The sequence below is a fragment of the Chlamydomonas reinhardtii genome, chromosome 5 (genome assembly GCF_000002595.2).
Source record: "Chlamydomonas reinhardtii strain CC-503 cw92 mt+ chromosome 5, whole genome shotgun sequence".
NCBI classification, from domain to species: Eukaryota; Viridiplantae; Chlorophyta; class Chlorophyceae; order Chlamydomonadales; family Chlamydomonadaceae; genus Chlamydomonas; species Chlamydomonas reinhardtii.
Genome location: NC_057008.1, coordinates 1,230,060 through 1,243,049, shown reverse-complemented (window position 1 = coordinate 1,243,049; position 12,990 = coordinate 1,230,060). Strand labels below are relative to the sequence as shown.

The 12,990-nt window shown below is 56.2% G+C and overlaps 1 protein-coding gene across 2 annotated transcripts in view; it reads left to right on the top strand.

Annotated features, from left to right (window-relative positions):
* CHLRE_05g245352v5 (uncharacterized protein) overlaps positions 1 to 12,937 on the top strand; it is a 37,456-nt gene extending 24,519 nt beyond the window's left edge. For both annotated transcript variants that reach the window (XM_043062495.1, XM_043062494.1), the window contains 42 exons: positions 106 to 165; positions 274 to 380; positions 583 to 663; positions 839 to 916; positions 1,067 to 1,108; positions 1,224 to 1,337; positions 1,448 to 1,633; positions 1,741 to 1,889; positions 2,005 to 2,057; positions 2,212 to 2,397; positions 2,559 to 2,596; positions 2,731 to 2,797; positions 3,001 to 3,042; positions 3,174 to 3,292; positions 3,471 to 3,752; positions 3,872 to 4,076; positions 4,186 to 4,332; positions 4,592 to 4,716; positions 4,837 to 5,004; positions 5,140 to 5,335; positions 5,475 to 5,601; positions 5,732 to 6,007; positions 6,135 to 6,439; positions 6,510 to 6,580; positions 6,694 to 6,833; positions 6,964 to 7,089; positions 7,226 to 7,367; positions 7,549 to 7,730; positions 7,969 to 7,995; positions 8,105 to 8,162; positions 8,278 to 8,353; positions 9,049 to 9,198; positions 9,313 to 9,526; positions 9,720 to 9,775; positions 10,612 to 10,710; positions 10,881 to 11,011; positions 11,186 to 11,268; positions 11,364 to 11,428; positions 11,550 to 11,614; positions 11,794 to 11,836; positions 12,342 to 12,494; positions 12,682 to 12,937. In XM_043062495.1, the coding sequence (XP_042924656.1) occupies positions 106 to 165; positions 274 to 380; positions 583 to 663; positions 839 to 916; positions 1,067 to 1,108; positions 1,224 to 1,337; positions 1,448 to 1,633; positions 1,741 to 1,889; positions 2,005 to 2,057; positions 2,212 to 2,397; positions 2,559 to 2,596; positions 2,731 to 2,797; positions 3,001 to 3,042; positions 3,174 to 3,292; positions 3,471 to 3,752; positions 3,872 to 4,076; positions 4,186 to 4,332; positions 4,592 to 4,716; positions 4,837 to 5,004; positions 5,140 to 5,335; positions 5,475 to 5,601; positions 5,732 to 6,007; positions 6,135 to 6,439; positions 6,510 to 6,580; positions 6,694 to 6,833; positions 6,964 to 7,089; positions 7,226 to 7,367; positions 7,549 to 7,730; positions 7,969 to 7,995; positions 8,105 to 8,162; positions 8,278 to 8,353; positions 9,049 to 9,198; positions 9,313 to 9,526; positions 9,720 to 9,775; positions 10,612 to 10,710; positions 10,881 to 11,011; positions 11,186 to 11,268; positions 11,364 to 11,428; positions 11,550 to 11,614; positions 11,794 to 11,836; positions 12,342 to 12,494; positions 12,682 to 12,867 (5,220 nt within the window). In that variant the 3' untranslated portion in view covers positions 12,868 to 12,937. The remainder of the gene's footprint in view (positions 1 to 105; positions 166 to 273; positions 381 to 582; positions 664 to 838; positions 917 to 1,066; positions 1,109 to 1,223; positions 1,338 to 1,447; positions 1,634 to 1,740; positions 1,890 to 2,004; positions 2,058 to 2,211; positions 2,398 to 2,558; positions 2,597 to 2,730; positions 2,798 to 3,000; positions 3,043 to 3,173; positions 3,293 to 3,470; positions 3,753 to 3,871; positions 4,077 to 4,185; positions 4,333 to 4,591; positions 4,717 to 4,836; positions 5,005 to 5,139; positions 5,336 to 5,474; positions 5,602 to 5,731; positions 6,008 to 6,134; positions 6,440 to 6,509; positions 6,581 to 6,693; positions 6,834 to 6,963; positions 7,090 to 7,225; positions 7,368 to 7,548; positions 7,731 to 7,968; positions 7,996 to 8,104; positions 8,163 to 8,277; positions 8,354 to 9,048; positions 9,199 to 9,312; positions 9,527 to 9,719; positions 9,776 to 10,611; positions 10,711 to 10,880; positions 11,012 to 11,185; positions 11,269 to 11,363; positions 11,429 to 11,549; positions 11,615 to 11,793; positions 11,837 to 12,341; positions 12,495 to 12,681) is intronic.
* The last annotated feature ends 53 nt before the right edge of the window (positions 12,938 to 12,990 follow it).

Here is a 12,990-nt window from a genome sequence, read left to right as displayed (position 1 = left end):
GCGTGCTTGCGCGTTCGGGTTGTCCTCTCTTGTAACACCCGCAATCGTAACAGCAGGCAAGAAGCCATGCTCTTGGCCGCCCAATGCCGCATATCTGCACTGCAGTCGGAGCTGTCGCTTTACGGCACGTTCCAAGACTTCCCGTCCGCCCAGAAGCTCTGTGAGGTAAGGGGCTTGCTTACGTGCCACCCCTGTGGGTTCGCAGGTGGCACGTCGCTCCTGGATGTCCTAATAACTTCTGTTCTGATATATACCCACAATTTGCGTTCACAGCTGCGTGGCGGCACTCTGGTGGAGCCTGTGAATATGGAATGGCAGGACGCAGTGTTCCGGCTGGGCACAGACGTGATTTACCGCGGCGCTTCTAACATCATCATCGAGTAAGTTCCCCTCGATCGCTGCGGCTGCTGTGCGTACATGCGTACTCTAGCCATGCGAACCATACATCACGCTTTCCTATGGCACGCAAACACAGTAACTACATCTGAACTGCGAGCGGTTGATTGCTTGCGCAGTGCTTGCACGTGTAGATTGCCCCCTCTTGTATTGTCGCAAATGTAAGGCCCAATGACTGAAATGCAGGTACCTTGTTGGCCTGTCTGAGCGCGCTCAGGAAGGGCAGTATGTGTTCAACTCGGGAACCCGATTACTCACCCCTTTCTGGTGAGTGCCTCAGCAAGGATGTAATGTTGGTGGGTTGGTGGTCCGCTTTGGCTGCGCATTGTGCTAGCAGTGGATTAAGCACAAATTCAAGGATTCCACAACCACCAAGCCCCGGGCATGCATCAGTGGCTACGCACTGTAATAGCTAGTCATGAAATATCCGCCTGCCTCGCAGGTCTGCTGGCCAGCCAGCAAACTTGTCTAACCCTCTATATGTGGAGGATCAAGATTGTGCGCGCGCGCGGCATAGCGTGTAAGTGACGGGGACTGTCCAACTTAACTGCACTGTCGTGGTCGGCACTGCCATTCAACTGAGGGTATCTTCTCTAATTCCGGAAGCTAGAGTAGCATGGCTTTGCCGTTGCAACACCAATGCCGACTTTTTATCCTCATTCGCGCACAGGAACTCCAACCCTAATTCTACGTGGATTTCGTGGTACTGCCGGTGAGTCCGTTGTTGCTTCACACTTTTACTTGTGTCCGTGCAATCGTACGCCCTTACTGCTGTACACATCACAAATGATCGCCACTGAACAACGTCATTCTGGTGTTTGCCACAGGTTTGCGCCATCAAACGCAATGTGCCAGCGCCCAGCAATCCTCACCCCCGAGTATGCTACCATCCGGAGTATGGCACCTGCGGCCCAGACTGTTGTGGGCCGCGCACATTTCATGTGAGCCCTGAAATGCCTATACCGAGTGTGAAATGTAACCGCAGTCCGCAGTAAGCAGCACATTATTTACCTCAAATCTTGACCTGCCCAAACATGCGTACGTCCCTCAGGTTCTACCCCCGCCTCATGGACTGGTACCAGGCCAAGACCCTGTGCGAAGCCAATGGTGGTGACCTCGCTTACTTTGACAGCGCCCAGCAGTACGAGGAGGTTATGGACGCACTGCTGCAGTGGTTGCGCACCCGACCCTTCGTCTCGCGCAGCATCCCCGCCAACCGTGCCGCCGTCGGCACCTGGTGAGAAGGCTGCAAGCAATGCGTCCGTGTATATTGCAAGCATGTGATCATGACCCTACGCACCGCCATGTTCAATAGTCACGTGCATCAACTGTGGATGCGCGTAGGCTGGGTCTCAACAACCGCCTCAATATGAACAACTGGCGGTGGTCGGCTCGCCCGTACGTGCTTGCGAGCGCAACGAACCCTTCCTGGTTTGCCCGCCGTTGGAACGGTGCAAATATCACTGTTGGAGGCCGTCTGGGTCGCGCGTATGGTGAGCCACCAATGGGAATAGGGGAGGTTGCTTCGGTGGTCTGAATCATGTTCACATTTATGCTTATCGCTAGTGCTCCGCTATCCGATCCTTTTGCAACATCACCCACTCACAGACAACCCAGCTATGGGGCTCGCATCACCCGGCATCGACACGCCGTTCACTTTGGTGGGTTGAAAGTAAATGTATGATAAACTCCATTGCCTCGAGCTTGTGGCGGTAGCATACACCGCCATCAACCATCCAAATTATTGTATATTTTATTTTGATGCATTATTTTGCCTGACTTCTCCGTCATTCCTTGCACAACGTGTGTGCGCAGTGCCCGAACATCACGGACTCGGATGCCTTTGTCATTGGGTTCCGGGCCCAGGTCGACGGCCGCAGCACCTCCAGCACCAGCGCGGCTCCCAATACAACCCACAACCTGTTGGGGCTCATGGGTCTTCGAATGCGATGTGAAGTCATTGACCCCGACTTGAACTCGTTTGCAATGCCCGAGACTGCGGTGAGCAATTTGGAGGGCGCGTGCATGCGTCAGGACCGCCCACAACGCAATGCTTGGCAATGCTTGGAGGGATCATCTTCTGGAAGCATGAAGTCAACAGCTGTGTTCCTCCTTTGCCGACACCAACCCTTATTTGGACCCTGACACTTTGCGCCCTCCAGGTTAACAGCATCAACAACGTGCCGGGCGTGGGCGCATGGTAAGGATTAATGCACCACTGCATAGCGGATTTCTATCATTGTGTGTGCCGTTCATAGTGTCGGTCTAGGGTGAGGATGCAGCAGTGCTGCCTTGTGACGAACGTGTGTGTGCGGACTCGATTTCCTTCAACAGGGGCGCCACTGAGTTTACTTGCCCGTCGTGGTCTCCAGCATCCAAAATCTACATGGTTGGCATTCAGGTATGCGATTCTGGCGCCTGGCATGAGCCGCAAGCGTCCGGGGACGCACCCATTCCGAAGGGGGAATTGTGCAGTCAAGCAATCCTAGCTAGTATCCTTGGAGCGTTTTCCTGACTGCTTTCAGTACCGTACATGGGTTTGTGACTAAGCATGTACACACTTGATATCATAATATTGACATTTCTTGCATCTTTTCGGCGCAGCTGCGGGCTGCGCCGCGTCGCGACCAACCAATTATGCAGCAGGTGCGTCACGAATGATAAATACGCATATGCATTCACTGGGCACGCCGAAGTGAAATGCAGGCGTGTCAAGCACACGTACTTCCTCTGTACTGAACCATGTGACTGCTGGCGCCGCTTTGTATCTCTTACAGGTCAAGAACTGCATTCCGTCAGGCTCTAACCCCTGCGCCACCTACACCATCAGCTGGCAGGCCACCAACACAACCTGGGGCGATGACGTCGGAATCACCTCCATGCGTGGCATCTGCACGTGAGTGAACCGTTTCATTGCACTCGTGTGGTCGTGCCATGTATACGCAGTATCGGATGGTTGCTGAACCATCCTGCCGCCAAACGTTTCCTGCCCTGTACATGCTAGTACCTGTATGTTATTAAAGCCATCAACTGTTTCCACGCGACTGCATAATTAACCCACCCCTACAATGCAGGAATACGGTGTCAAGTCCAAGCTCCTGGGCCGAGATCGTCAACCCCGCGCCAGCCGCTGACGCGGTGTGGCTGCCTGCAATTACATGCGCCACGGGCTACGCAATTTGCGGCATAAGCACCCGCGTCGACTACGCTGGCGCAAACTACACAGTGCGCGCCGCAAATACCAGTTCCAATGACGACTCAGGTATCTCCGGTATCACACTCAAGTGCTGCCCACTACCGAACCCCTTCAATACCGCCGTCATGGGCTTTGAGTGCGTCGAGGCGCGCGTCTTCGGGTAAGCTGACCGTGGGTCGCCGGAGCTTTCAGTGCTCGCCGTTGCATTGCCGCAAGGCTCGCTGGTGTCTGCTGCTGCCAATGATCTGCCGCAACATATCCGCTTCCTCACACGCACAGGAACAATGGCACCAACACCTGGATCCAGCGGCCCTGCGCCTCGCGCAACTCTCTGATCAGCAGCAGCAACGTCCTTTGCCGCCGCGAGCTTCCGGACTATAACGCAAATGCGGCACTCAACGTGCAGAACACCACCGCTTCAGTCCGGGCCGCGGACACGCAGACAGCGTCAATCCCCACGCTTCCCGACCCGTTGCTGCAGCAGGTGGTTGATTGTAATGACTGCCTCTGTGTCTGCTGCTCTCTTTGCAACATTTTGCTTTACGTGAACGCAACATTAAAGCTGCGTTTCGTATGTACCCTTGGGTTTACAGGTGGCGCAGAGCGTTGAGCCTCTGGGTACGGAGCGGGTGCTTTATGCAGGCAGTACCCGGGCAAACCGGAACATCATTACGCAGAAGTATGAGGTACTGCTGTACGACCTGGTAATGCCCTGGGGCCCCGCCGTTTCGTTCTGCAAGGTGCGTTGCATGAGGACAGCAATATAGCTGGCTGCGTGCTGTAGTAAATTGCTTGGAGAGCAATTGGGTTGTGTGGGTTGCAGGGATGGTTTGTTTATGTGTTTCGCAATGTGCCTGCTGTTAATGCTGCTCTCGCTGTGAGGCAGTTGGTTGCTCGGCATACATGCTGCGCTGAAAAATCAGTAAAATTGAGTTGCAGTCTGCAGGGTAATCCAACTTCCGCTACTTCCGTAATCCAACTATCCCCCCCCGCCCCCAGGCCAACAACGCGGAGCTGATGGCGATTGACGACCAGAACACCGCCAATGCTGTGACCCGCCTGGTGGCACGTGTCATGCCAGCCGCCGCCTTTGCCTATTTCAATACTACTTCGCTGCAGTTCTGGTACGTGCGCTGGGGCCGGCCATGTGCATAGTCTATACAAACCACTTCCTATAAGTCAATCCCCATGTTCGTCCTGCTTTACACCTACTACACTGCAAATAATACAACTACTACACACAGGTTGGGCGCCTCCAACCGTGGTGGCAACACCGCGTGGACTTGGAGCACAGGCGGCTCCGTGACCTACTATGAGTGGTCGACTGGGGCAGCGCAGCCACAGCGGCCCTCGTGCGCGAAGTTGACCTACACTATCAACAGCCAGTCCGGTGCGGCCTACGTCAAGAGCGGGTGAGCTCACGAAATGATACTGTATGGGCTCCTCAGTTACCATGTGCGTGCGTGCTGTGTTTACGAAGCACGCACGCACATCGCAAGCGCCACGTCAACATAACAGTTGTATGTGCATCTGCGCGCTGTCGGCAGGTGGGGTGCCGAGCCGTGTGGCTCCCACATGCTGGTGCTGTGCCGACGCACCACCACCAGTGGGTCCGGCCGCAGCCGTGCCGCGCCCACCAACACCAAGGCACCTGCGGCCTCGCTGACCATCCGCGACGTGCGCACCACGTTGTTCCGCGAGGCCGTGACCTGGGACCAGGCCAAGGACTACTGCCAGCGCAGGGTGGGTGTTTCATGCCTGTTCGTTCGCGTGTTGTGGGCTGAACACCGACAGCTACCTCGAGCCAAGATATGCGCGTTACCCTTGGTTGTTGCGCCTCAATGTGGTGCCGGCCATTCCAATCGTCTACGCGGATCCGCAGACGGGCGTTCTCGCCAGCATCAACTCCGCCAACGAGGGCGACGTCATCGCCACCATGGTTCGCGAGTGGGCCCGCACCTCCACTGCCGGCGAGGTCAAGGTCTGGCTGGGCGGCTCGTGGCACCCCGGTGAGTCGGTACCATGACGTTGCTGAGAACAACATGTGGTACTCGTGTCACTTGCGCATGCATGCGCCATTTCCTATGCGAAGTGCCCGTATCCCAACGGCTACCATTCATGGCCCAAACCTGTGAACAGACGCAATGCGCTATGCGTGGGAGGACGAGATGTCATTCGACTACGTGCGTGGCGGGGGCTCCCTGTCCGCACCCGAGCGCCCCACGCAGGGCTGCCTATCCTGGCGGCTGAGGCCCGACGGCACGGACGTGTGGCAAGCTGACGACTGTGCCGAATACGCCCTGCCGCTGTGTCAATCGGAGCTGCAACCATTCATTTGCAATACCGGACCCAACTCCACACGCCCTATCGACTCAAACCCCAACGACGCAAAGGCAAAGGTCTTCTGCCCGCCGGGTACGAACATGCGCTTCCATGCTTATACGTGTCAACCCCACTCAGGCACATACCGTGGTAGCCGCCCTCCTACTCCTTCGTTCTGCCCTATGCCTGTAACCTCAAACGCTACCATCTTGTCACACAGGCACCGTTCTGACGGGTATTACCGGAAGCATCTCCAACGCCTCACTGTCCGGCGCTAGCCTGACCCTTGCGGACGGGCTCCAGTTTTCAGGCATCTGCGGCAACCCCGCCGCCCCCGCCGTGCTGTCGACTCGCGACAACCAGGAGCTTCCCATGTGCCGCTACCGTTGGTCTCTGCCTCGCATCGAAGGGCCCGATGTTTTCATCGATGGCACGAACGCAACCACCGCTCTGGACAGCTGCTTCCGCATGTGCTCTGTGGGCGACGCGCCGCTGCAGCAAGTGTTCCGCACGCCCATGCTAGCGGTGCGTTTACCTGCCGGTGCGCCATACTTAATGACCAAGTGATGTAACACAAATTATGTGGCGACCGCAGGTTCTGTACCAGGTCAACGGTGTGTTCTCGTGCCGCTGCGGCCGCGCCCTAGTCGGCAGGCAACTGCTCAAGTGAGTACCGGGCCCATCTGCCCATGTGTTTCCTGGAGCATACATACATTCGCATTGATAATTCGAACTACTGCGGCTCAGAACCCATCTCGTTTGTGCACACCTGCTTGCAGCGACGACGCAATCAAAGTCGCGGAGGCAACCGGTGCCGCCAACTTCATCTATGGGCGTTCATACGATATCTATGCCATCTGCACAATTTCGGAGGAGTTGATGACGGCAGGCTACTTCAAGCAGATCAGCTTCCAACTTAGTAAGTTAACATTGCGACAATGATGTGAACGAACCTGGGGGGTGCTGCACTAGTATGCCTGCCAATTAATACTTTTGTATGGTGTATAAAAGGGACCCTCGATGCCTGCATGTGCGCCGCCGCTTCACAGCCCTGTCGGATATCAGCGCGCCACCAAAGCTTACGTCCCTGGTGCGCGGGGCCAAGTACCGAGTCTTCACGATCCCGCAAGCTGTGGACTGGAACGCTGCCCAGCGCATTTGCATGCTGAACGGAGGTACGCCCATGCAGCATATGCATGCTAGCCTGTATCATAAGGCTTCACCCCGTCTTCATCGACCTGCAACCTGTCGGAGTATGAGCGAGCATGCTGTTACCACAATACAACAATATCCCGTTTGATCCTACCTCAGGCCACCTGGCTACTCTGGAGAGCACCACCGACATTGAGGACCTAGTCAAGCTGCTGCGTGAGAACACCAATGTGGCAGTAGACTTCCCTCGCGGCAGTGGCGTTTGGCTGGGACTGTACGCTGCGCAGAACAACATGTATCGGTGAGTAATTTGTCCGGCAGTGCAGTTCAGAACAAATTACGATTGGTCCCGCAATCCGTGCATCAATGCGCTGCCATGACTTGAACGCTAATTGCACATCCTGCCACAACCAGCACGTACGCCTACCTGACGAATGCCAAATGTTCTCAACCGCACGGTCACTTACCCCAACACATTGCAGCTGGGTGGACGGCACGCCCCTGCGTTACCCGCTGGGCCCTGTGCTGGAGGACTGGGGCTATGCACCTGCCAATTGCGGTTTCCTGGACCTATGGCTCAACTCCACACGCGACCGCCGGATCATCACCGGCGACGTGCGCGCCGGCTCCTGTGATAACATCAACGCCTTCGTGTGCGAGACAAGTGAGTGAAACGACTACATACTGGGAACGTGGATCATATACATGGGACTTCATGTGTTGTGAAGTTATGGCAGCAGTTTACCATACATCCCGGTCGTACCTCACATGAAATGCACGTCAGTGGGTGTAGGGGTATGTAGCGTAGAGGGATGGCATTGGCACACCAACTTGCTTTTAGCGTAAGTGCGCGACTCAAGTTCACCATCCTTACCTGCACCCGCGGCTCCCACCCTCAACAGGTACCATGGTGGATGACAGCTTGTCAGGTGAGAATGGGTTCCCTCCGCCTCACGTTATAGCAAACCTTGTCGTAGTTGTTATATGCAAGTTGCAAGCGATTCATACAACTGTTTTTACACCGGTTGCCACTTGCAGACATCACGCCTGGCATTGTGCGCACATACGACACGTTCGGCCAAGGAACGCGCGGCTGGTGAGTCAATGCATATGTATAGCGGGGGGGGGGGGGGCTTGATCCCATGCGGAAGGCTTGAAAGGGCTTGCTTTGGCAGTCATGCTAACTCCAGCGTGGGAGATGCCCCTTGCAGGGGGAAGTGGGAACTCAAGCACTTCGCCGCGCATCGTGTCACCTGGCACGATGCATCGCGCATCTGCCGTTACAATGTAAGTCCGCTTTATAACCCGGGAGGCCCCTCGGGCACTGGTTATTGGCCCAAAATATATCTCGTACTGGTTTGTTACATGGCTGACCACCAATACATGGCTGATCAGCCTCGCAGTCCACTAGTCCCCGGCTCGCACAATATGGCGGTTGGCGGTTGGTCAACCCATATTGCCCGCCCCGCCCCCATACTGCCCGCCCCGCCAGCTTAAAATTATGAATTGGGTTCGTTCTTGCGTGTTGCTGAAACTGTTTGCTTGCCCTCGGGTCCCATCCCGGGGTATAAGCTACTTACAACCCTTGAGGGGCGGGCATTGTGGCATGCTCAGGCGGGGCATGCGGTCGGGTCGGGTTCGGGCCGCCCCTCACCTCGACCCGCCCCCCTCGGGCTGTCCCCTCGGGCCTCCGGCCCTCGGGAACGGCCCTCGGGAGGCGGGTCTCGGTTCGGGCGGCCCTCGCCCTCCCCTCCCGCCGCCCCGCCCCAGTATATCCCATATTGCCCACCCCTCCGTGTTGTAACCTATACGTACTGTTTAAGACCGGTCATACAGCCCGCTTCGTAACCTGTGCGCAGAATGGCGCCGCTGTATGTGTGTGAGATGACTGGCCGCCACATGTGTTGTTCGCGCTGTTGTCCGTTAAGGAACACGTCCTGCCTGTCAACATATCCTTTACATGCCCCACCTGACTATCGCAGAACATGGACCTGCTGTGGTTCTTCAGTCCCTCCGAGGAAGATTTCGTGCGCACCCAGATGCTCGCGCCCGCCGGGTCCCTGACACCAAGTACCTCGTGGCTGGGCGCCACGCCTGGCCCCGATGGCCGCATCTCGTGGCGCACTCGTGCGGTGGGTAACGGTACATACGTGGGATTTGGTCCTGTGCTTGTGTGCTTCACTTACATCTTCAAACCCAACACTTCCCTGGCCTACCCCACGCACGTCGCCCATCCGCGCTTACAGGAGTCGGCATCAGCCCTGCGCAGCTCCATCTGGTCCCTTCCGGCCATCTGGAATGCTAGCGCGGCGCAATACCTAGCTGAGAATGACTACGGACAGCTGTGCGGCCTCCTCGATCCCCGCGCACGACTCTCAAACCCTGCTCGTGGCAGTTTCCTCCTGGCGCACTGCTCACAGCAGGCACACCCCTTCGTTTGCAAGAGCCGCGTTATCCCATGTGAGTTTGCACATCCCTAGGAACGATGACGCAATAATGGAGCGTACCAGCCGTAAGTTTGTCGCTTGTATCCCATACAAAATATCCATAAATACTGCGGCCGATCGACGTGGTAAGCGGGGCCGACTCAATTGCCCAACTGCTACCGGGTTGGTTACACTCCGGCCGCTTTACACCCCCGCCTGGTCACCAGGGCGCGACCTGCCATTGAAGAACCAAGTTCAACCCTCGCCCCCGCCACCGCCCGCGGTGAGTTTACTCCTCCATGTATGTGACAAGGGGTGTCAGCTTTGTACAGCTGGAAAATGGGCTGAGCCCCTAGAGCAAGGGATGTGACGATGGGTACCGGCGACATGAACAGCACCCTTGCAAACCCAGCGGGACTGGCAAAGGCCAAAGGGGTATCCCAACGCCATGCCAGGGCACCGCCACGCCCTGTCCACACCACTCCACACATGAGTCCATGGTACCTCATTCCAAATCCCTCATAAGCACCACAAACGGCTGGCCGGGCTCGGGCTCTTGATCCGGGGCCGCAACGCATTTAAGGCGGGCTCGGCACAAAATTTCGACATTCTTGCCCCAAGACGCTTGTCGTCGACATTTTTTGATGCATGGATGTAAGATATTCAGGGCCCGAGAGTTATACTCGCGGACTGAAGAAAGTCAAGATGTCCATGGACTCGCGAGGTCGCTTCTCGCTCCGGCCGAGTTTTCCCTGCCGCCTATTTTTCTACAATAGGGAATAGCAATTAATAATACGTGGCGCTCGCGGTTTGCGCCAGTTTGGCACTTTTTGTCAACGCAGGCAGGCAGGCAGGCAGGCAGGGCAGGCAGGCAGGCAGGCACGGACAGGGGCAATCCTGGGGGGCTTCGCCCCCCCTGGATCGCTTCGCTCAGGGGGCTCAGCCCAAAAAATTGTTTCCCATGTGCAAGTGCAACAAAAAAGCGGTCAACAACGCATTATTCCCGCATTCTTCCCCGGACCAGCAGCTTCACTTGTACATGACTAGCGTGTCTTGATAGTCTTTCATCCTCACGCAAAACGGCTGGAGCTAATGCGATGCCTTGTGTATATCGTGTAGTCGCCACCGCCGCCTCCTGGCATTGGCAACGTGCTGCTGCGCGTGGACCGACCCGCAGCCCAGTACGTCCTGCTGGATCAGGTCACAAGCCGCGCCGAGGTGAGCGCGGATCAATTGTCACCAGTGTTGCCTGGCATGCAATCTGGTGACGGCTGCTTGTCATACATGCATGGTGCGAATGTAACATCCGGAGCTAATTAATTGCGGGTCTGGTTGACCCCCTCGTTTAGATCTTCAGAACCATCCCCCATCCCCGCACATGCGCGCAGGCCTTGCGCATGTGCCGTGCATACAATGGCCGCCTCCCTGAGTTCACGAGCCTGTCCGAGTATGACCTTGTTAGCGAGAATGTCCGTCGCTACTGGACTGGCAAGACGTCCGAGTCGTTCGTGTCATATTGGTACGAGGTTACTTGGCTATGGATGACAGAGTAGGCTCGGACTAAAGGCCATCCCAACACTCGAGTCCCAATGAAATGGCGGCAACGACACAGCGATCATGCACAGTGATTCATAACGCACAATTTTGCTCATATATCGGCACACGGCCACCATGTGCACTTTACTTCTTACAGGTTGGGGGGGTCAAAGAAGGTGGTCGGCAACACCACCAGCTGGCTTTACGACTCTGGCAACGTGGCGTCCCCCACCGCCTGGGGTAAGGGCCATGCGTAGTACCGTATGTTTGCAACTTTGCGGCCGTCCCTGCAGTTGATGCTCACGCACAACGGGCTCACAAACATGCACATGCAGGTCTGGATGAGCCAAACAATTACGGCGGTAACGAGAATTGCATACATGTCATCATCTATCTAGTGGTGAGATCACATTTCTACTGTACAGGGTTGGGATCGCGTCCAGCATGTTGTGTAAATGTGAAAGGTTGGGGGATTGCTGAATGAAGTTACAACATGACATGGCAACATGGTTCTTCCCCAGGACACACCCACCGGCGCTTCTAGATATGGAGCCGTTGGGGACAAGCGCAACGAGAGGACGTACTGGTAGGCGGGCAATGGCGGCGAAGTGCTAATGTATGGGCCTAGCTAGTGCTCCGACATGTTTCAGTGACATGCCCGGCTGGCTTTTGTGAGCACACACGACATAATGACACTCAAGGCAATGATCCCTCGTGCCACTTGCCTGATGATTTACACCAAATGTTACGTTCCTTATCGGACAGGAATGACGTCAAATGCGATGCAGGACTGCCAGTGTTCTGTCAGGTATGCGTCGAAAGGACGTGGGTTATAGAACGCTGGGGGAAGGTGATTTGGTGTTCTCACTGGGTTCCTTATGACTGATCCCAGCCCGTCATTCGAGGTCATTGCGTCGCGCGCGCGGTGTCGGTATCCCGTGCTCGGCCGCGGCTGGGTGGGTGGGTGGCTGGGGGGGTGGGGGGTGCGGGCGCTCGCGCACGGTGAGGCGCACGGTGTCGCCCGAGTCCATGAAACTGGTGGGTCCCTCGCAGCAGCTAAGGCCGCCCACGCCCCCCCCCCCCGCCTAAGTCGCGTCCCTATTTTGTTTTATTTCTGGCATGATGGGGGACAGGGGCCCAGCGGCGGAGACCATCTATGCGGTGGTCTCTCATGCCCTCACGCCCCTACATACATCCGCACAACACGCCCTGTCATGCAGGGAGTACTTATTATTATCATCATCTGGCATGATAATATGGTGTATATGCTGCTTAACACGTTGTGCTTGTTATTCATTACCGGTACCCTGCAGCTTTCACCGCGGACTGGCGGCCCACTCACACCGCCTGCCTCTGACCTGGCTGCCATTGAGTACGTGGGCACCCTGAACGGCATCCGTTACGTCATGTACAACCAGCTGCTTGGCTGGACCGATGCCAAGGCATACTGCGAGGCCAACGGCCAGGTACGTGCATGCGCTGAGCAGTGCATGCCTAGTATCTCGACATGTGTGTCCTCCTCATAAGTTGATAGATAGCAGACATGCGATGCGTCTCGACGTTCCAACCACTTTTTCAGCTCTTTTTTAATACCGTACACGGCCATGACCATTAACACATGGAACCACGCAATTATTATCATATTTAACACAGGTTCTGGCAGATTTCATCGCCCAGGATGAACTGGACGGCGTTGTGCGGGGTGTGTTCCACTACGTGTACTCTTTGCCTCAGTTCCAGGACACACTCCTATCCCTGTGGACCGGCTACAACAGTTTCACTTCCGACTTCCGCGGCAACAGCATCCTCACTGCCAACGGTTTTGCAGGTCCGTCCTGAGTTTGGTGGCCCTTTGGTGGAGTTTAATCTATGTGACAGCGACGTGACCGTGAGATAAACGAAAATATCTGCTTAATGACCTTGGCCATCCCCATACGCATGTGAACTCGCATGTTGCAGCCA